The sequence below is a fragment of the Trichosurus vulpecula genome, chromosome 1, assembly GCF_011100635.1.
Source record: "Trichosurus vulpecula isolate mTriVul1 chromosome 1, mTriVul1.pri, whole genome shotgun sequence".
In the NCBI taxonomy this organism is placed as follows: domain Eukaryota; kingdom Metazoa; phylum Chordata; class Mammalia; order Diprotodontia; family Phalangeridae; genus Trichosurus; species Trichosurus vulpecula.
In genome coordinates, this window is record NC_050573.1 from 234,159,895 (window position 1) to 234,181,253 (window position 21,359).

Sequence of the window (21,359 nt, forward strand, 5' to 3'; positions counted from 1 at the left end):
ACCTCTAAATCTGTAATCCTATGACTATACTTAATTTCCCATAGCCTTCATTCTCTGCCCATCACTGAATAGAAAATCAGTCAATATTTTGCTTTACCCATGTGCTACCACTGTCCAGGGACAAATTGCATGTTTATATCAGCTTTTTAAACAAAACAGCATATGGGAGAAAGTGATTTTTGTTGTTATTATTGTGGTGGTCATTTTTTTTTGTTGTTGTTGTTATTTAGTTTTTCAAGGCAGCTTCTGTGATTACATTGTGGTAAAGATTGGAGATTGTTCTTAAGCAAACTAAACCAATTTTTGGCAGAAAATATAGGCCATAATGTAGAAAAGGGAAATCTATAATTTCTGAAATTTGGCAACTCTAACCTGCCTAAGTTTGGAGAAAAAATTTTAAGGGAGTTTTTTCAAAAGGGTAGTTAAAAAGTCCCACAAACTCTAGTTGAGTTTAAATTTTTTTTAAACCCAGTGAAAATGCTGAAAGGTTTTTTACCAGCTACATTACCTTTAAGTTTAAAATTAAGACTTTACTTTTGAGAGATAGGTTCCAAAGTTCATCATAGATATTCTTACCAAAATGGATTTCATTAACTCTTCTTCGATTGGACTGCAATATAATGTAAAGGCTCTTATGTAACTTCACAATAGAGATTGTATGCGGCAGTTAACATAATATATTTCTATCTCTGGTATTATCATAATTCAATAATTCAATTCAGTAAATACTTATTAAGTAGCGACTCTGTGCCAGGCACTGTGCTGAGGGCCAGGGATACAGATAAGAAAAAGAAAGACAGTCCCTACCCTCCAGGAGCTCACCATCTAATTAAGACCACACAAAGGAGGCTGGAAAGGGAGGATAGGACTTGTTTGGTAAAGTTCAAACCAAGCAGAGCTTTAAATGGAAAATGGAGAGTTGGCTGGAAAGTCCAGATCTGTTCCCTTTATAAAATAAAACTTTGGGAGGAGGGCAGTGCTTACAGCTGAAAAACAATTGAGGGGCAGCTAGGTAGCACAGTGAGTAGAGCACTGGCCCTGGAGTCAGGAGGACCTGAGTTCAAATCCAGCCTCAGACACTTGACATACTTCCTAGCTGTGTGACCTTGGGCAAGTCACTTAGCCCTGATTGCCTTTCCTTTTCCCCTCCAAACCTCCCCCCCCAAAAAAAAGATAAACAATAGAAGAACTACGTTAGCAACCACACTAGCACACAGGGTGGGCTGCTATCACAGGTTCTCGCTCTGCTTTTCTAAAGGAAAAATGGGATGGGGGAAGGAGAGACCCTTCCCAGAGCAGAGAACAAATAGCTCACAGGAAGTTCATTATCTTCTAACATCTGAGAGAGAGAGGGAAGGGCATGCCTTCCCAAAATCACAAGGCCAAATCCCAAAACCTCTCCAGCTTCAAAGGGGTTAGTAATCTCATTTTAATCCAACAATGCAGAACAAGCAGAGAGACAGAGAAATTAGCGCAGAGACAGGGCTCCAACTGTCTTAGTAATCTTGCTACATACTTTAACATTTACGTGCATCACCAAACCGGGGGAACACCAACATCTGGCTAGCTTGGTGGGCTCCTTCACAATGACTACCCAGCGTCCTGTCCGGGACATCAAAGGTCCTTCCCATGATCAAGCCCCCCAAGGCAAAAGATCAATTCCCAAAATATATAGGCTCTGAGCCAGAAGGCACCAGAGCTTAAATGACTCAGCACCTGATTGGCGAGGCAGAATACTTGGCAACAGGAGATTGTGATAGCTATGGATTCTGGAAAACTAAACTCCAAGAAATCCACTTTGCTTACGCTTACAACAACAACAACAAAAATTTATCAATGGTGCAAAAAACCTTTTTGATATCACTAAACTATTAATATGCTTGGGAGAGCAATGTGATTAGATAAATGCTTCATTATTTTTGAGAATGTTAATTTGGTCCTTTTTGATAACAGCAAGGAAAGTCTGGTTCTAAGTTCAGTTTATTTTGATATTTGGCTTCATTGGCTGGAATAGGTTTTTTTTTTAAAGATGTCTTACAAAGATAAATAGATCCAAATGGAAGAAATGCATGATTGACCATGCTTACTAAATCTTGATACCAATTTTTCTATCCTATCCACCAGTTATTTCGAGGTTTTTGTTACAGTTCACTCAATACATTTTTAATCTTCCCGTATGTCAGTCATTTGTTCTTACAAACTGATTGGAAGATGTTGATTTCTTATATTTTTAACAAATTACGCTTAAGACCCATTCAGATTCATTTGGAAGACTTTTTTTTAAAAGATTGGAAAATATTGTTTTCACCTTTTTCCTTTGATGTTCAGATAGGAGCCTTGAAGGTGATATACTAACATCACTTTAGAAACAAGAGCTTGGTTTTTAAGCATTTTATTAATCATAATGTCTTCATACTGTCACTAACTAATGTCTTAGCTAGTGGATTTATTTTTAATAACAGTGGATGTGAACCCACATTTCAAATAGTCTTCATTGTAATTTCACCTTTTTTCAATAAACCTTGTCAGATCTGGTTAGATTATCATCGTTTTCCCCTCATAAGGCAGCTGAAAAAAGTGCTTATAGTAAAAGATATCAGTTCTGCCATTTCCATAATGTTCATTTGTGCTTGCATTATGAGTGTTAATATTCAATATGTAGTTTCTTTCCATTAATTTCTCTTTTAAGCCATTTGTCCATTTGCTGAGGGTTAGTATAGTTCAAACAAAGTAATATCATCCATAAATACTCTTAACTATTCATACATAACACAGAAATCAAACAAATGTTTGAGGGCCGTCGTCCAACCCTTTGTGTTGTGGAGTTCAACTCTTCTCCACAGAGACCTCCAGCTATACATAATGCATGAACATCTAACATGTGGACCAAGTGAGGACACCAATATCAGTCAATTAATAAGCAGTTAATTGCTTCTTATGTGCAAAGCAGAGTGGTAAATACCAAGAATCCAAAGAAAAAATAGAAATGGTTCCTTGCCTTCTTTGTGCTCACCCTTTAATGTAGGAAACAATACATACATCCAAAGGCATATATGTGATGCAGTACAGTTAGATGAAAGGTAACTTTAGTGGGGAGGGCACTAGTAGGTTGGGGATGAGAGGGACCAGAAAAAGCCTTCTGTAGAAGATGGTGCTTGAGTGGAATTCTGAAGGAAGTTTTAGGGTCAGGAGATAGACGTAAAGGGGGAAAACATTCCAGAAATGAGAGACAACTATAGAAAGACATGGAGTTGAGACAAAAGGCAATGTGTATGAGTGGCAACAAGTAGACCATATAGCTAAACTGTAGAGTTTATGGAGACGAGGAACCTGTCCTAGACTGGAAAGATAAGAAGGGGCAAGGCTGTAAAGAACATAAATGTCCAACAGAGGAGTTCATATTTGTTCCCAGAGATAGTACAGAGGCACTGGAGTTCATTAAGTGGAAGGGATGACATGGTTGGACCAGCTCTTTAGAAAAGTAACTTAGGCAGCTGAGTGGAGGATAAATTGGAATGGGGAAAGACTTAAGGCATGGAGGCTCAATAGGAGACTACTGCAGTAGTCCAGGTGAGAAGTGAAGAGGACCTGAGCTAGGGTCATGGCTGTGTTAATGGAGAAAGGGGATGTATCCAAGAGATCTTGTGACAAAATAAATGGCAAGATTTGGCAACTGATTGGATGTGCAGGGCAGAGGAGTAAAAGGAATAGAAAATGAAACTGAGGTTTTGAATCTGGCTGTCTAGGAGGGTGATAATGCCCCTAACAGCGTTAGAGAAGTTTGTGAGAAAAATAGGTTTTGGGGAAAAGAAAGTATGCATTTTATTTTGGACATGTTGAATTTGAGATGTCTATAGGACACCTGTTTGGAAAGTCCAAAAGATAGCTAATAATATGGGATTGGAGTTTAGGAGAAAGACTAGGGCTGGATCTGAGAATCATTTATATAGAGATGCCAAGTGAACCTGCGGGAGCTGATGAGCTCTTTAATTAAAGGAGGATAGAATAAAAAGTGAAGATGCCTGAGGACAGAGTCTTGGGGGACAACTATAGTTAGTGGGCACGACATGGATTTCTGCAAAGGAAACTAAGGAGTCATCAGATAGCCAGTCAACAAGGAGGGACGAGAACCAAGAGAGAGCAGTGTCATCAAAACCTAGAGAGGAGAGGGTATCCAGAAAGAGAGGGTCACCGACACAGCCAGTTGATTCAGAAAGATTGGCAAGTATGAGGATTGAGAAAAGAGTATGAGATTTGGTAATTAAGAGATCACTGGAAACTGTGGAGGGAGCGATTTCAGTTGAATGATGAGGTCAGAAGCCAGATTGCAGAGATTTGAGAAGGAAGTTACAAGAGGAAATGGAGGTGCTAAGTACTCATAACTTTTTTAGGGAGTTTAGCTGAGAAGGGGAAGAAAGATGTAGGACAAATAGCTAACAGGGATGGTATGATATAATGGTGGTTATTTAAGTGTAGGGGAGAATAAATATCTTTATAGGCAGCAGAGAAGGAGTGAGTATTTAGGGAGTAATTGAAGATTAGAGAGTGAGGATAATAATGGAGTCATTTGGAGAAGAGGAGGAGTGGAAACTAAGGTTCGAGTAGGGATTGACCCGTGCAAGGAGAAGCACCACGTCTTCATCAGAGCCTAGAGCGAACGAGAAAATAGCAGGGATAATGTTAGATAGATGGGGGAGGAGAAGGAATGCTCCAAATTGTGATTTCATTGATAATAGGGAGCTCCTAGAGGAGAAATCTTTTTTTTGCCAATGCAAGTCAGCACAGTCTTTGCAACTCAGAGTATGTTTAGGGAATGAGAGAGAGGTGTGGGCTTCAGTGGCTAGTCCAAAGTCAATAAGTACCTGAGGTAGGACCTGAACCCAGATCTTTCCAGCTTTCTAGTTCTGTATTCTTTATGCTATTCTGCCTCCCAATGTAGCCATGAAAATTGACACCAGAAACTTAAAGTAAGTTAAACTAGGCCCAAAGTAAATTGCATTCTGAGAGAGTAAGATATTTTTTTTTTGTTAAAAAAAGGACATTCTTGGTAGTTAAGACTCTTTAGGTCAGAACATCATAGGATACTAGTTAGTCAGTAAGCATTTATTAAGTATCTACTGTATGCAAGGCACTGTTCTAAGTTCTGAGGATACAAAAGAGGCAAAAAATAGTCTCTACCACAAGGAACTCATAGTCTAATGGAGGAGACAACAGGAAAGCACTGTACAGGACAAATAGAAATCAATTAATGGAGGGAAGGCACTGGAAGGGAGCCCCTCTTAAGGGGCTCTGAAAGATTTTCTGTAAAAGGTGGGCTTTTAGGTGGGTCTTAAAGGAAGGCAATAGGCAGAGTTGAGGAGGGAGAGCATTCCAGGCGTGGGGAAAAGACAGGGAAAGTGTTGGGAGCCAAGAGATGGAGTGTCTTGTTCATGGAACAGTCAGGAGGCCAGTGCCGCTGCATCAGTCATTAAACATGTATTAATCTTCAACTGTATGCCAGGCACTGTGCTAAGCACTAAGGATACAAAAGTAAGTGATGGGGAGTAATGTGTAAGCAGGCTGGCAGGGCTGGGAAGAGGGGTGAGGTTACAAAGGGCTTTGATGGCTAAACAGTAGAGTGCCAGGCCAGGAGTCAGGAAGACCTGAGTTCAGATATAGCCACAGATACTTGCTAGCTGTGTGACCCTGGGCAAATCACTTCACATCTGTTTGCCTCAATGTACTCATCTGTAAAATGGAGATAATCATAGCACCTCCCTCCCACAGTTGTTGTGAAGATGAAATGACATAACAGCTGTAAAGCCCTTAGCACAGTTCCTGGCACATAATGTGTGCTATAGAAATGTTAGTGATGATGTTGATTTGATCTTGGAGGTAATAGGGAATCACTGGAGTTTATTGAGTAGGGTGGGGTGACAATAGTCAGACCTGTGCTTTAGGAAAGTCACTTTGGCTGAGGATGTATTGGGGTGGGGAGAGACTTGTGGCAGGCAGAGCAGCCAGCAGGCTATTTCAGTAGTCCAGGTGTCAGGTAATAAAAGTCCGCATCAGGGTGGTTGCAGTGTCAGAGGAGAAAAGGGGGCTGTATTCCAGAGATGTTGCAAAGGTGAAATATGGAAGGTCTTGGCAAGAGATTGGATATGAGGGATGAGAGATAGTGAGGAGTCTGAGATGAGACCTAGGTTGGGACCTTGGGGGACTGGGAGGCTGGTGGTGCTCTTAACAGCAATAGGGAAATTTGGAAGGAGGGAGGATTTAGGGGAAGGGTAATGTGTTCAGTTTGGACTATTGAAACGTATTGGAAGAGGAGGCGCAAATTGTACCAGCTGGAAAAATTAGAGGAGGCAGATGAAACATTTATTTAACCTTGTATGCTGAGTTACCTTATAAAATTTCTTTTGCTCCATTCTTCAAATACTAAACTTAAGAAGACGCTGATAACAAAAGCAGATTAGTGACAAATCAGCTTCTCCCAAGTGTGACAAATGGGAGTAATAAATCAGTTTCTTTAAAGCCTCCCTGAGTTCCTTGGACAAGCTATTCTTCTAGTGCAACCAACACGTAAAGGTTCCTAAATGCATTATGTTTTCCAGGAAATCATGCTGGTGTATTTGCAGGGAGTTTAGAAGGATGCCTCATGGTGTGGGAGGGGTGCAGGGAGGGAAGGGTGGCTGACAGTATTTGAATTACACCTATTTCTATTTCCTTTCCAGCTTCCATTTTACAGCAATTGAAAATTGTTCGTTGGCTTGATCTCTTACAGATTACAGTCTCCCATTACTGTACAGATGATTTTATGAGGGGCTGTAGCCACCAAGTTCATTACCCTGTGTCCAGTCCTTTGTGAATATCTCATGTCCAACCTCAGCCTGAGCTGAATGTGGTTGGTTCTTAGTCAGCCACGGCTGCTGACTGACTTCTGGAAGTGTTCTGGCTTGGATAGCCCTACCAGTGTTTATCCTTTATACTAGCATAGCTTTTGGAAATCCTGGAACTCTGCATCACCATGGTGAAACATTAGTGATCAGCTTGAATGTAAAAACTCAGTATATTATTAAGACAGATGTTCCTTTCTTACTGTAGCCAGCAACCAGCTTTTTGCTGAGCTTCCAGGAAAAAGTAAAAAATAGTTCCATTTGCTCAGTTGCTAATACCTTTCATTTCTAGAATATGAGAAAATCTTGATTCAGGTAGTTAAGCTGCTCTTTCTTCATCTTATCTATCTGAGACAGGAAAGCAGTAAGCCAGTCAGTGGAAAACTTGGGGTGAGGGCAATCTACAACTGAATCAGGTTATTTAAAGTGGAATTAACTTTACTGGATTGTTTGTGGTTGATAGAGAAAGTCTGTATGTGAACTACACACTCCTTTGAGTTGGAGATGACTTACAAGTCAGAAGGAATAATAGTTTGTTTTCTAGACTTTAACTGTACTATGCTAATAATGAAATTTATCATTGAATTTATGACTAGGAAAGTGATTTCCCCCGATGTTTACCAATCCAGTTTTTCTCTAATAGTGGCTACAAATGTATACCCAGTTGTCAGCATCATATATGGTATTCATTCAGTGACTTACTGCAGAGAAAGCACAGGATAGTGGAAGGAGCACCAGGAGTCCTAGGTCAGGATCTCTGCTTCTTGGCAGATCTCTTACTCTGGACAAAGTGTTTGACATCTCTTGGAACTCATTTTAGTACCACTGATACTATCCATTTCAGGGATTTATTTGGGGGTGAGGGTGGAAAGTCTTTTTTAAATGTTAAATGTGAGTCATTGTGGTAATGTTGATTTCTGTGGTGGTGATCTGGCTATAAGGGACCACAACATGCATGATATTTAAAATATCTAGTGATTATTTCCTTTGTGCTCATTAAATTTTGATTATATAGAAAATGTTACATAAAGGAAACTTGTCTCCCAGCTTTCCTTCAGCATAAATTATATGTGGCTGTCAAATAGTAGGAATAATTGACTTTATAATATTTATGAAATTCAAACTGCCAATGTTTAATTTTCATGCCACTCATTCAAATCCAATGAGTAATACTTTTATTTCAGCTTATGATGCATTTCTCTTAATATGCAGTTTTTTTTTATCACCAGTGTATTTTCAAGTATACTGTAGAAGATAGAATTCTCTTCAACAAGGCTTTAACCTACTTATCAAATTTCTTTTTACTAAATAATTCTAGTTTGGGGAAATAAAAACTTTATTTTAATTTTCAGCATAATTACCTATTGCATGATAATATCTTTTGCATCCCTGTAGTCTTATTATGTCACATATTTATGAAGTTCAAATTAGCAATGTTTAATTTTCTTGCTACTCATTCAAATCCAATGAGTAATGCTTTTATTTCAGCCTGGTGTGACATTTCTGCTGTCATACAATTTGCCAGTCACTCAGTAACATTTAGTAAGTACCTACTAAGTGCCAGGAAATGTGCTAAGCACTGGTAATACAAAGAAAGGCAAAAGATGGTCCCTGCTTTTTGAGGAGCTCAAATTCTACCCGGGGAAGGGGGGAGACAACATGCTAACAGCTATGTATAAACAAGATATATACAGGATAAATAGGAAATAATCAACAGAGGAAAAATACTAGAATTAAGAGAGATCAGAAAAGGATTCATGTAGACATGATCATCATCAAGATATGATTTTAACTGGAACTTGAAGGAAGCCAGAAGAGGAGGGAGAGAATTCTATAAATTAGGGACAGAAATTGAAAATGCTCAGAGTGTGAAGGTGGAACATTGAGGAAATTGAGGGGTTGTCTTGTTTGAGAAACAGCAGAGAAGCTGGTATCACTGTATAGAAGAGTAGGTGGTAGGGTGTAAAGTCTAAGAAGACTGGAAAGATGTGTGTGGGAGGAAGGTTATAAAGGGATTTGAATGCCTGAGGATTTTATATTTGATCCTGGACAGTGCCACTGGAGTTGATTTAGTAGGGGGGTGACATGGTTGGACCCACACCTTAGGAAGATCACATTGGCAGTTGAGTGGAAGTTGAACTGGAGTGAGAAGAGGGATATGGTAGCACAGCTACCTGCAGGCCATTCCATTAGTCCAAATGTGAGGTAATGAGGACCTGCACTAGCCAGTGTCAAAGGAGAGAAGGAGTTATATATGAGACATGATGCAGAGGTAAAAATCAATAGATTGGATACGGGGAGTAAGAAGAGTGATCGAGGAAGATATCTAGGTTGTTCATGGGGGACTGAGAAGATGTTGGTGCCTTAGAGAGGTTTGAATGGGTAGAGAGTTTGGAAGAAAGATAATGAGTTCAGTCTTGGACATATTGAGTTTAAGGTGTCCATAGGACATCAAGTTTGAGGTGTCTTTTAGGCAATTGGAGGTGAGAAACTAGAGATCAGCATAGAGGTTAGGTCCATACCTAACCCATCCATAAGTAGATTTGAAAGTCACCAATATAGGGATGATCCCTGGGAGCTGATGGAATCATCAAATGTATTAGTACAGAGGTGTGAGAAGAAGGCCAAGATAGAACCCTGTAAGACGCTCATGGTTAGCAGGCATCACCTGGATGAAGATTCAGCAAAGGAGGTTGAGGAGTGGTCAGAGTGATAAGAAGAGAACCAGGAGAGATCAGTGTCACAAAAACCTGAAAAGAAGAGATTGTCAAGGAGAATGATAGTGTCAGAGGCTGCAGAGAGGTCAAGACCAGTGAAAGTTGAGAAGATCCTTGGTAACTTTGGAGAGAGCAAGTACTGTTGAAAAATAAGGTTAGAAGCCAGACTGTAGAGAGTTAGAGAGAGAGAGGAAAGGAAGTAGAGGCAATTATTGTAGAAGACCTTCTCACGGAATTTAGCCATAAAAGAGGGGAAAGATATGGGATGATAGCAGGGATAGATGGATCAAGTAGAGGTTTTTTGAGGGTTGAGGATATATGGGCATTTTTGTAGAAAGTCAGGAAGTAGCCAGTAGACAGAGATCAAAGAGAAGTAGAGATAGTGGGGATGGTAGAGGTGGAAGTCGTTTGGAGAAGATAGGATGGAATGAGATCACTTCTGCATGTGGAATAATAATAATGATGATAATGATAATACTATGATATCAGATATTTATATAGTTCTGATTGTGTACCAGATGAAAAGCTAGGTGGCACAGTGGAAAGAGTGCTGGCCTTGGAGTCAGGAGGACCTGAGTTCAAATCTGGCCTCAGACACTTACTAGCTACGTGACCCTGCACAAGTCACTTGACCATGTTTGTCTCAGTTTCTCATCTGTAAAAAGAGCTGGAGAAATGGCAAACTACTCCAGCATCTCTGCCAAGAAAACTCCCCAGAATGCAGTCATAGAGAGTAAGATATGTCTGAAATGGCTCAACAATAAAAATGCACCAGACACAATGCTAAGTGCTTTAGAAAAATCCTGTTTGATCCTCACAACAACCTTAAGAGGTAGGTGCTATGATTATTATTCCCCTTTTACAAATTAGGAAACTAAGGCAGACTGAGATTAAGGGACTCACCCAAGATCACATGGCTAGGAAGTCTCTGAGGTTAGATTTGAACTCATGCCTTCCTGCCTCCAGGCCCAGTACTACCTAGGTGCTCTAATGGAGAACAGTTAGCTTTGGCAAGAAGGCTCATCTCTTAATGTGAAATGGGGTGAAGGAGGAGATGGGGGCAGAAGGCATCTTGGGGACATCAGTGGAGGAGAGAAAAGGAATTCTTAGTGAAGGGCTTCATTTGATTTTTCCAGTAAAATGTGCAGTAAAGTTTTTAGATGAGACAATGGGGAGAGGGAGAGCAATGGAAGGTTTGAAGAGAGATAAAAATTTTGGAACAGGCGCAATGGTGAACGGGATAGTGAGTTATTTAGAGACAAATAAATAGGCTGCCTTGCAGCAGTGAGGGCCCAGTTGAGGTTATGTAACATAAGTTTGTCATGGATTCAGCAATTCTATGATTTTTCTCCCTTTGTTCAGCAGCACATGTATAGTAGTGAAGGCAGCAGTTAATGGGAGTGATCCAAGACTGAGGCTTGGCTGGGCTAGATACATTATTTAATAAGGGGACAAGGGACTCAAGAGCAGACATTTGAGAATTTAACTGGCTTATCAAGAGGATGGAGAAAGGAAGAGAATGTAGTTAGTGTAGAGGTAATGGCCTAGGATGGGGGTGGCCTCAAGGCCACCTTGGCCTTCTAGGTCCTTGGAGAACCCTGAGGGACTGGAAGTCATGGTGCAGAGAAAGAACAGATTTGTGGTTTGCAAGGCAGGGGGAGAAGGGGAAAGACAACAGATTGTGATGAAACAAGGGAATTTCAGAGTTCATGAAAATGGAAATAATGAATTTTTGGGAGATAACAAGATAAAGGGTATGACCATCCTTGTGTTACTCATTACTTTGGAAAATAAGTAAGTTGAAGAACTGGATGGTTAGGCTATTTGAGGGAGAATCAAATATATATGTCTAAGTCTTCTATGAGGGCAAGAGTTGGGGAAGAGAGAAAGATTGTCAGCCAGGGACTGAACTCATTGTGGAAAGAAGGGGAGTGTCCTGGAATTCAGTGGACAACAGCTATAGAATGTCAACTGAGTGAACCTTGCAGGAGGAGGGGTTACCGAGTGGTGGTAGTACAGGGAAAATCTTGGAAGTGCTAATGAAGAGCAAGAAATATTCCATCACTCTTGCTCCAGGCTTTACTTTCCCATTACAAATGATATTTTAAAAACTAAACAATCACACTTGGGAGGAAATTTAAAAAAAATAGACCTTAGTTTAACTTTCAGAATAGACTATTGTGTGATACTATTTTTTGCATGGTGATCATTTTGATTCAGATAGTTCACTTTCATTTCATGTCTCATTGTCTTGACAGTAGTTCTTAATAAAGAACATGCATTATACATTTTTTTAAAAATTTGAAATACAAATGCAAAAACACATCATTTGAATTAAGTTCAGTTGTTTTCTAGTTAAGCCGTCTTATCTACAAAAAGTGTCTATGACTGTAAAATTTTGTCTTTGGTTGGACCAGAATGAAAAATTGTACTCCATTTGTTTTCTGTGCAGAGAAACTTAATGTTGCACATGTGTTGAGGCAGCTAGGTGGCACAGTGGATAGAGTGCCAGGCCTGGAGTCAGTTTCCTCATCTGTAAAATGAGCTGGAGAAGGAAATGGCAAACTACTCCATTATCTTTGCCAAGAAGACCCCAAATGGGGTCAAGAAGAATTGGGCATAACTGAAACAACTGAACAACGACACCAACAAAGCACATATGTTACCACCAATGTCTTCCAGCTGGGACTCTGCCCTCTTGACCAGACAAAGCCAGTCAAGGATTTTTTTCCCTTTCTGATCAAGTTCCCTGGTTGTAAAGTAGCTCCTCAGGGTGATTAGGATCTGATATGAAAACTAGAATTCAATTTAAACTCAGCATAGAGATTCAGTGATATAGAGTAGGAATTATTTAAGCTTTCTGGAGAAAGTTTAAAAATTTTACCACTGGACTAATGTTTCCTCATATGCTTCAAAAAGGATCATGAAGCTGGTTAAACAAGACCATTTAAAGTGTTCCTCACATGTTTAAAGCAGTATATTTAGACAACACGAGCATGTATGTAGATGCATATTTGAAGTTGTGTGCGTACTAGCATTAGAGCTGGGGTTTAGAGCTTGCTGGTAGCATATAGATATTACAACTTGGGGCCTATTGTAAGAGGGTGTTTTTAAGATGATATAAGATAATTTTAGTTCATAACCAGAGTATTACATAAAGCTTATTAGCTTGAGAGTGGTCAATAATTTAAACTGCTATTTGGAGATTTCAGTAGACAAACCACTAGCAGGTGAATAATTGCCTTAAGTGACTCATCAAGGTTCAACTGTGTTCTCCGCCCACCAAAACCTCCTTTACCACACTTTCTTAATGTAATTTGAGTGATATTTGGGGTTGCAGGGTCCGGTACATGGAGGGGGTGGAGCAACACAAGACAAAACACAGCATGAGGAAAGAGAAGGGAAAGGAGGCAAGCTTTATTGAGGGGAAATACAATACAGAAAGGCACTCAGGGAAGGGGGAAACTTGTTGGGTCCACTGGGGTGCCCAGTAAAAGCAGGTGCAAGAATCAGTGAAGCCATGTTTTTATAGGGTTGAGTCAAACAGGACTAGATATCAGGGTGGAAGGAGAGGGGAGCCTGGACTGGTTGTGCAGGTCATGGTTCCAGGATTTGTGCAGATTCATGCTGTGGAGCAGCTTCATTGGTAATCCTGCCAGTTGAAAACAGGGCTTTCTGCCCTTAGAGCTGTCTTTACTTTGGCGATGTGGGATTTAGGCTTCATCAGGGAGGCTTCTTAGTGAACTCTTTTGTACACTGTGCCTGACTTGCAGTTTTTGGATGCTCATCCCTTAGTCATTTCTATTTTACCTCCTTAGGACTTTTTTACTTGCCCAACACAAGACTTGCGATCATATCTGTGAAAAAAGATTTAGAAAGCAGTGTTATAATTTACATCTTTAACTTTGCCTTTTGAACATTTCCAGGAGTCTTTCTTTAGCTCATTCAATTTTACCCCACTGCAGATGAATCCTTCTGAAAAAGAGTGAGATGAAAGTGGTTTTGTCTGCTTTAGCAATCTTCCTCTCAATTTTTTTTGGAAATGCAGCATGAAGTGTGTTAAATTGTGACTCATAATATTTAAGAAAGAACTTAGCTTTCTTTTTTTTTCCTACCCACAGAAACGTTCCAGAGGCCAAGTGCTATTTGACAAAGTGTGTGAACATCTGAACCTGTTAGAAAAAGACTACTTTGGTTTGACATATCGGGACACCGAAAACCAAAAGGTAAAATATCCATAGGGTTACCTTGTATTAAGAGCAAGGAAAATGTCTTGGGACTAATCTACCTTTTCACTGAATAAACTAAACTAACTTCACAGATTTTGCATATTCTGTGGTTTACATTACCCTTTGCTTCCTTTCTTTTGAGTTCCCTAGTACTCCTAATTTCATCCACCTTTCCCCTATGCTTACTCCTCCCCTATCTTACCAGAAGTTCCTTTAATCGTTTTCATACTTTATTTGTTCTGAAAATCCCTGGGCTCTGGACCCAGTTTTGACAGTACTGATCTGTGAGACCTGGAGCACATCATCAACCTTCCTAAACTCAAATTCCTTGATCTGTAAAATGAATGAGTTAAACTATATGAAAGGCAACGAGGTGGTATGATGGGTAGCTTGCAAGGCCTGGAGTCAGGAAGACTTATATTCCTGAGTTCAAATCTGACCTCAGACATTTACTAGCTGTGTGACCCTGGGCAAGTCACTTAACCCCATTTGCCTCAGTTTCCTCCTCTGTAAAATGAACTGGGAAGGGAAATGGAAAACTATTCCAGTATCTTTGCCAATAAATTCCCAAATGGGGTCTGATAGATATGACTAAAATGACTAAACAACAACATTTAGATCAGTCAATTAACAAGAGCTTGTGATGTACCAGACATTGTGCTAAGTGCTAGGGATAAAAGAAAGGCAAAAAACAGTCTCTGCTTCAAGGCACTTACATTCTAATGGGGAAGACAGCATGTAAATAAATAGGAACATACAACACACACAGAGAGTACATGGAAAATAGCCTCTCAGAGGAAGAATTTAACAGCTGAGAGACCTGGCAAAGTCACTAATGTAGAGGTGCTTTTCCTCAAAGAAGAGAGGAATGGACCAGGCATTAATTATGCATTAAATTGCATGTATCATCTAATCTCATCAAGCTATTTGTTTGATCATGCTTACCTTCCTTTAATTGCTTTTCTATTTCTGTGCTAGATTGACCCCCTAAAACTAATGATTGTAAACTAATTTCTTGAAAAGTGCATGAAAAATGAACTGCCTACAGTTCTGTCCACAATCAGTGACTGAGAATAGTGTCTAAGATACAGTAAGGTCTGAAAGGAGGAGAAGGAACATCAGATTGGGAGTTAGTGGTGTGAGGGACTTGGTTAGTGCCAGCAGCAATAAGGAAGCACTGTAATGGCAAGCAAAGTGGGACTTTTTGTTTTGCTCTTTTTTCTTCTGGAGTTCTAGTTTTTCTCAGCACTAAGGTGAGAAAGGCACTCAAGTGCCTTTGAGTGAGACTTGCCTTTGTTTGAATCAAGAGTCTTTGATTGAATCAAGTCTTTGATGACCTGCTTAAGTCACAAGAAAGCCTAAGTCACATGAGTTTGAGTCATATTGTTGTAACACCCTCTGTGTGCTGACCCTGAAGATTGTATATATACTCTGAGTAGCTGTTAAGGAGCCCCCCAGCTTTGAAAACCCAGATGTTGGTGCTTCTCTCTCTGGTAACTATTTATGTATTGATCTGCACAGACAGCTAGAAGCCATGTATGCTGATTTGTGTTATTTGCTGTTTATATAATTTCTGCTTGTAATTTTTGTTTGTGTTTTCTCTGAAGTTCAGGATGCTGACTTTTTCTCCTGAACTAAGTGAATGATATGTGTATGTTTAATTAAAGTGGGATTGTAAACCCCTTAAACTTGCTTTCCTTAGAAAAGCAAATCAAAGAACCTGTGCTAGCAGCCCTCCTGTGTGTTGGTGTTATTGGCCTTACACCTACACAGTAGCTGCAAGCAGCTCTGTTGTTGCAAGCACCCTGGGTAAGATTAGTAAACGTGTATACTTAATGAACCCCAAATTATTTTTAACCTTCTGACTTAATTCCAAAATGTTATTTCTTTTTCAGAACTGGCTAGATCCTGCTAAGGAAATCAAAAAACAGATCCGAAGTAAGTTTTATGGGATTCTTTTTTGGACTGCTAGAGAGAATGTGGGGAGAACTGTTGGAGAAATGGAGCTTTGAGGTGGTGACTAATGGATATGCAGATGGGGTTACTACAAACTGAATTATATAAGAGAGACTAAAACCACAGATCCCTTCTTATAGCCCCCATTTTTACTATTTGCATTGAATCTAGTGGTGAAAAACACATTGTATGTAACGAGGTGCTTAATAAGTCTTATTTAGTGAATTGAACTTCTAAGCATTTGATTAACAATGACTGCTCTTTTCATTTTCACAAGCTATTATGATTCAAGAGAAGCTTTTTAAAAAATATTTAAATGTAGGAAGATTTACTTTCAGAAAATTATTTTAGTGAATGAAAATATAAATATAATAAATATATTTATGTCCCCACATATCTCCACTGATATTAATACCTAGCATTTATAGAGTATTTTAAGGTTTGTAAAATTCTTTATATGTTATCTTTTTTGAGAGAATAGTCCACTATTAGGACTGATGCTCTATCCTAGAGATTCTTAACTTGGGGTCTGTGAATTGGTTTTCTTTGAAATCCTATATGATATACTTTATGCATTTATAAACAATCTTTTGATCTATAGATCAAAGCATACTATTTTCACTTTATTTTTTCAGATTTTTTTTCCTTTTGTTCTGTTTCTTTCACAGCATGACTATTATGGATTCATGTTTTATATGATTGCGCATATATAGACTATATCAAATTGCTTACCATCTTAAAGGGGGGGTGGTGAAGAAGAGAGGGAGAAATTTCGGAACTCAAAATTTTATATAAAAAAATGAATGTTAAAAATTGTTTGTACATGTAATTGGAAAAAATAAAATGCTTCCTACTGGGGAAAACCCCACATTATTCTGAAGAGTCTGTTGACTTCTTCAGATTGCCAAAGAGATCCATGACACAAAATAGTTTACAAACCCCTGCTCTATACTTAATCACATAGTTCACATAGTTTTTAGCTAGCCATTAACAAATCAAAAGTAGCTAATTTATAGATAGTCTTGTTAAAAGAAATCCTGCTATAAGAACATATAGGTCAAGCAAATGGAAATTATCATTTGACTTTAGAAATGTAATTATACATCATCATAAAAAAAATCTTTTTGTCAGCTGGTCTGCTCTTTAATTGGTTCATGAAAGCCAGCAAAGGAGTCTCTTTATCATTATTCTTATGATCCAGCCTATCTTTCTTGGAGTCCAGTAAATGAATGCACTCAGGTCAAAAGTACCACATTTCCTTGTTCCAGCAGTTACTATGAGTAGAAGGAACAAATAACTTCTTCCAGCTGCCTGTGGAATAAATTACTTTGAGATAAAAATGCCCAAAATACAACAAAGAGAAAACTCAATAGGCAACTGATAGTTAACTGTGCTTTTAAAATTCCACTTTAGCAAAACCATGGAAGACTTCTTCAAGAAAAAAGAAAACAAAGCATCCTAAAACCTAATCTCTTGGTATTGGCGGCAGTCCTGATAATTTATACAATTAAACCTCCTTTAACACACATTTTAAATTTGATTTAATGTGTTCCCTAACCAGCAGCTTGTCAGAGAAGTAGTGTGACAGCAACAGATTAACTGAGATTGAAGCCAGGGATGACTGCTGTTGTGATAAATAGTTGAAAATATCATTATTTTTTGCTTTGGAGATTTTTTTTTTTTAAAATAAGATGATGAAATTTTCTCAGGAGCTTTCTCTGTAGTTATAAGAAACCACATGTAGTCACATAATGCATAGTAATTAGTACTCTTTAACTAATAATTGCAAAGTACTTTGAAAACATAACATACTACAAATAAGCAACTGTGATACTATAGCAAAAAATCTATTTGAATAGTTTAATTTGGTTACAACTTGTTGCTGGAATTGTATTTTTCCCATTGTAATTTTATATTCTGTCCCCTATCCTTTCTAAGAGTAGGAAGCCAAAGGAAAGAATGAAATATCAGACTTTGTATATTTTCCATTGTACAGATTACTTTTCATATACCTTGCTCATTTTGGAGAAATTAAATGATCATCTCTAGCCCATTAGTAAAAAGGTGGAAAAAAATATTTTGGATAAAAATATATTTTAAAGACAGCATATAAAATTATCTGTAGCAATTCTTGTTTATACAAGATTACTTCTGTCTTAGTAGAACTCCCATTTTAAAATTCAGCTAGACAATTCTGCGTGTGTATGTGTGCATGCATGTGTGTAACGGCATATGAAGTACTTAGGGCAAAGTAAAAGCATGTAAATTTGTTGACATAAAATAAACCATACAACTTTTTTATGTTCTTAGAAAACTTTAAATGTTCAATAAGTCTTCTTTTTGCTGCAGTAACCTATATAGAAGGATTTGGCATCACGCTCACAAGATTTTGAGATATATTCTTTAGTTATTCATAGTGAAGCCTCACTTTTATTACATTGCATGTCAAGCATATCTTTGATAATTTGTTCATTTCCCCAAGTCTACTGTATGTGTGTGTGTGTGTGTGTGTGTGTGTAAAATTATTGTATAAAACTTGCATATTTCCTTGCAGTATCATTCAGTATATAGACACATGTATATGTGCACACATACGTATACATGTATGCATAATCATATTTTTCCATGCAAAAAGCATTGCATGGTGATGGCACCATCCCATGATCTTCATCAATTTATCTATTTCAGACCACTCCATTTTCTCCTATTATTTCCCTGCTTTTACTTTTCTGTGTATCCCTTTTTTTCCTATGTTCCTGATTCTTTTCTTTTCACCTGCCATGTCACTTTATTCCTTTAACCAAAACTTATATTAGGTTATGCTTCTTCTCAAGCAGGAAACTGTAAACTCCCCAACATGACTACCACCAATCCTGCCTCCCCAGAAAAAGTGATAAAAGTGTAACATTCACATCTATTTAACAAGTGTCACTAGACCGAAGTCCTACAAGCTGCATGTGATCCACAGTACTAAGTGGAACACAAACTAGATGAAAATAGAGCTGGGAATTGTTTAACAAAAAAAATAAGAAAACAGATAATGTTATACTTTAAAACTAAATCGATATGTGGCCCACAGGGATCCTTATTGTGCATTAGTGGCCTCCATTTCTATTTGAGTTTGACCCTACTGCCCTAGACCATTGTCTTCCAGAGAGCAGAGATTATACCTTTTCATAGGTTTCAATGCAGAACTTAACACTTTGTAGGCACAGTCCACTTTGAGAATTTTCCATGTGTTTTTCTCTCTTTTTCTTCAAATACTTTTCACTAGGTGATGTCATTACTGATTGCCTTTGCCTTTATCATCAGATAGAATAGAAGTTCTTAACTGACAGGCCATGGAATCCCAAGAAGTCCATGACTAGAATTTAAGGGGTCTGTAGAGTATAACACATATTATTTCAATAATGTGTTTCAGCACAGTTGGTTTCCTTTGTAATCCTATGTATTTTACTTTATGCATTTCAAAACATAGGCTTCCATACATAGGCTTCCACAGACTGCCCAAAGGGGCTATCACATACGGAAGTTTAAGAATTCCTGAGATAGAGGGAAAAAAAGAAAGGGTGAAAGTTAAAGCAATAAATTTTATTGCTTGTCAGATATGCTAGTAAAAAATTTGAGGATAAGAAAGGAATTGTTAAAAAAAATCCATGAGATTTGAAGAGTTAACTGTCCTATCCCTATTTTGTCATGGATAATCTATAGGATTCTAAATGTGGTGGTTGTGAATAGATGCTAATTTGGTAATGGATTGGAACTATTAATGGAAAGAGTCTGTGAACTTTTGTTTTTCTGCAGGTGGTGCTTGGCAGTTCTCATTTAATGTGAAATTCTACCCGCCAGACCCTGCCCAGCTATCTGAAGATATCACCAGGTATTTGAAAAAATAAATATGAAAGTCTCAGGCACAGTGGGAGGAAGGATCTTTTCCCAGGTTCCCTTGAGAACAACTTTGCTTGTTTCAGATAGACTCTAAATCAGCCACTTTCACTCGGCAGATTGATGGCGGCTGGTTGGTAATAAGGAAAATGATAACATTGTCACAAATGACGAATATTCACTTTGAAGCTTTGATTCTGGGTTGATACTTCCATATACTTTTCTTTTTGTAATTTTGTAATTTTAAATTTAAATACAAAATGAGAAAAGAAAAAAAGTTATTGCCATGTACACAGCAGACCACAAGAGGAGATTCAATAAAGAATAATAACTTTGTATTTCAAGAAAACCTATATAATAAATACTACACATTGTTTTCAAAGCTGCCCAGCTTTTCTTTGCTTCCTTGTTGGTTTTCTTTTGTTCTCTGCTATGTACTTTATACTTTATTTTTTTTCTCCTCCATCACCCTAAAAAAGGCTACACATGGATACACAAACATACACATATATTTATACACACACACACACACACACATTATACACAATATACATAGATGTCTATAAATATACACATATATACACATAGACACTCATGTACACACACACACACACACACACACACACACACACATGACTGTACTATGCTTCCTATCTTCCTATCATCTGTTTCTCTGAAGATGAATTGCATCTTCCTTCATAAGTCCAAATCTTTCCATGTTTTTCTGAATCACCCAGCTCATCATTTCCTATACCACAGCAAAATTCCAACCCAGTCACATACTTAGAGATCATCTATGAACGTTCCCCCCCCCCAACTTTCTGCATTCCTTCTATTTTTGGCTACATAGATTTTATTTATACAAGAAAATTTTGATCTAAAATAATTGAAATTATCCTTTTTGCACTTCACAACAATATTCTCACCTTGTAGTTCAAGGGCTGATTCTACTTCCTTTTACATTTTTTTTCTCTGGTTTCTTTGAAGTTTCCGATTTTTGTTCTTCCAAATTAACTTTTTTATTATTTTTTCTAACTCAGTAAAATAATTTTTTAAAGTAATATAATTGGGATGACATTGAATAAATAGATTAGTTAGGTAAAATTGTCATTTTAAAAATTATATTGGGCTTTACCTACTCATGAACAATAAATATTACTTCAGTTATTTAGGTCTGAATTTATTTGTATAAAAAGTGTTTTTTGTTTATGTTCATATAATTCCTGTGTCTGTTTTGGCAGGTATACACTTAGGTATTTTATATTAAGTATTTTAAATGGTCTAAAACAATATTGATTAATATTACATGATGAAGTTTCTCTTTTTTTTTCCACTTTTGATTAAATCAATTTTAATTTTAACTTTGTCTGAGATCATGATTACTATCCCTGCCTTTTTTACATACTAAATTCTACTCCTGCCCTTCATTTTATTTTTGTGTGTATGTTTCATTTTTATAATGTTTCCTGAAAGCAACATATTGTTGAATTCAAATGTTTAATCTGCTGTCCATTTCCATTTTGTGGGTAAATTCGTCCCATTCACATTCTAAGCTACATTTACTTATTGTGCATTTTCCTCCTTCCTATTTTTTCTCACTATCCTTCTCACTCTATTTACTCCATCCCTCCTCACTCCTGTGCTTTGCTTCTACCTGCTACCTTACCTTCCTTAACCTACCCATCCCTCTTCGAGTC

At 37.9% G+C, this 21,359-nt stretch overlaps 1 protein-coding gene across 12 annotated transcripts in view; it reads left to right on the forward strand.

Annotated features, from left to right (window-relative positions):
- EPB41L3 (erythrocyte membrane protein band 4.1 like 3) overlaps nt 1-21,359 on the forward strand; it is a 196,382-nt gene that overhangs the window by 122,243 nt on the left and 52,780 nt on the right. For all 12 annotated transcript variants that reach the window (XM_036742222.1, XM_036742219.1, XM_036742213.1 and 9 more), the window contains exons 4-6: nt 13,714-13,818; nt 15,717-15,759; nt 19,582-19,657. In XM_036742222.1, coding sequence (XP_036598117.1) covers nt 13,714-13,818; nt 15,717-15,759; nt 19,582-19,657 — 224 coding nt within the window. The remainder of the gene's footprint in view (nt 1-13,713; nt 13,819-15,716; nt 15,760-19,581; nt 19,658-21,359) is intronic.